This window comes from Agrilus planipennis, unplaced genomic scaffold (genome assembly GCF_000699045.2).
Source record: "Agrilus planipennis isolate EAB-ADULT unplaced genomic scaffold, Apla_2.0 scaffold419, whole genome shotgun sequence".
Classification (NCBI taxonomy): Eukaryota; Metazoa; Arthropoda; class Insecta; order Coleoptera; family Buprestidae; genus Agrilus; species Agrilus planipennis.
In genome coordinates, this window is record NW_020440940.1 from 88864 (window position 1) to 90779 (window position 1916).

Consider the following 1916-nt stretch of genomic DNA (forward strand, 5'->3'; position numbering starts at 1 on the left):
TGGCAAAAATCTTTTCTTCGCTTTTAGATAGAATAAAAGCCGCCCTAGTGTTAGATATATCAAATTCTTTTTCCTCTTTTTTACCATTTGTTCCAACATCTTCTTTATTCTTATCTCTTCCATAGTCATATCACCTTCTATATAAACCTTCTTCCTCCTCAACCTTCTACTGTTTTTAACCCCTTGCAACTTCTCTTCCCACTTCTTCATTTTTCCCCATATACCTTCTTTATAACTTTCCTTCCCATAATCTCCCTTATAAATCTTTCAAACACCCTCTTCTCTTTATTTTCCTCTAATTCTGTTTCAAAAAACAGCAGGTTTATCTCTTCCCTTATTTTCTTTCCAGTTCCATTACCAATCTCCTTATTCACTTTTTTGCTCCTTTTCTTGTTTCTCTACATTCTTTTCTATCTTCAGCTCATCTAGTACCATTTCCTCTACTTCTACTTTCAAATTGTTGTTTTTCCCCTTAAACTATTCCTTATTACTTTCTTCATTTTGTTTGTCCAATCTTTTTTCTAGTTCCTATAATTTTATACTATGCTCATTCTCTAATTTTTTCATTTTTTCCTTTATACTTTTGCTTCCTTCCTGCATTTTATATAGCTTCCGTTTAAAGTTTCTTCATTTTTCTTCTGTTCCCCTTTTTTTGTTTTTTTTTCATTGTCTTTCCATTTTTTCTGGTTCTCTTACTTCATTATTTATTCTAGTAATTTCCCTAATATATCCATTAAATTCATTTCACTCTCAAGTTTTTCTATAATTGTTTTTTTAATATTCCTTATTTTCTTGTTGCGGTCTATACACTTTTCTTTTTTTATTTTAATCCTTCTGGTTTCTGCCATCAACCAAATTTTTAACTTTCTTTTTCAATTGTTTCCACTTTCAGTGTACCACTGGTTGTTTCTGTCTTTGAGCAACTCACTGTTTATACTATCCTCTTTAAATTTTTCTTCGGACAACCTCTTGAAGACCAAACAGACATCATAATTCCATTGCTTAGGTACACTATTTTTTAAAACCACAAAAATCACTCAAATCCTTTATAACTTCTTTCACCAAACACGTCCTTTCGATTAAACCTCCGACTCCGCTTCAACCATTACATCAACCACCTAATCTCATTACTCATAATCCACCTCAAACCACACTTTCAAGCCGAAACTCTTTACGAAACAACCAACGTCAACCAATGAATATACATATATAAATTTCTTCTTATTTTCAATCAAAACGTTCAAGAGATATCAGATGTCGACATCGACTTTTACTGATACATACTTTTAGTATTTGACCTTCAACGATGGCTAATCTTCATCATAAGGTCGTCAGTCCTAAGACTGTTTGGACACGCGCCTCCACTCTTTCCTATCCTGACCTAATCTTCGCATTTCCCTAGTGGTTAATATCAAATATTAATGTGAAAATTCATTTTCAATTTTTTTTACCTACAATAAACTACCTCAGATTAATGAGGAGGTTAATGGCAGGAGAAAACAGCAACAACGACAAACCGTACTTAGCTTAGTGGTCAGAGCATTGGTGGGTAAAGCCAAAGGTATCGGGTTCGATTCCCGGCGAGGGTGTGACAACAGCAACAAACTTTTCTTCATAAATTTGAGCTAATTTATAGTTGGTATAAGTTGAAAACGAATTTTCACATTAATAGTTGATATATTAACCACTATTACATATCAAAGTGTTTCATATAGATAGTATTAATATAATTAAATTAATTCGACAGATTAGTAACCTTTGAGTACGGTTTGTCGTTTTTGCTGTTGTGATCTCTCGTAGCCTAATGGTCAAAGGATTGATGCGTAAAGTCAAAGGTCCCAGGTTCGATTCCCGCCGAGGGTGTGACAACAACAACAAATTTTCCCTCAATAGTCTGAGATAGTTTGTAGTGTGTA

General features: G+C 33.5%; 1 protein-coding gene across 1 annotated transcript in view; it reads right to left on the reverse strand.

Annotated features, from left to right (window-relative positions):
* LOC108742877 (Y+L amino acid transporter 2-like) overlaps positions 1–210 on the reverse strand; it is a 57022-nt gene extending 56812 nt beyond the window's left edge. Inside the window, exon 1 of the mRNA XM_025979967.1 lies at positions 135–210. Within this exon, the coding sequence (XP_025835752.1) occupies positions 135–210 (76 nt within the window). The remainder of the gene's footprint in view (positions 1–134) is intronic.
* Between the last annotated feature and the right edge of the window lie 1706 nt (positions 211–1916).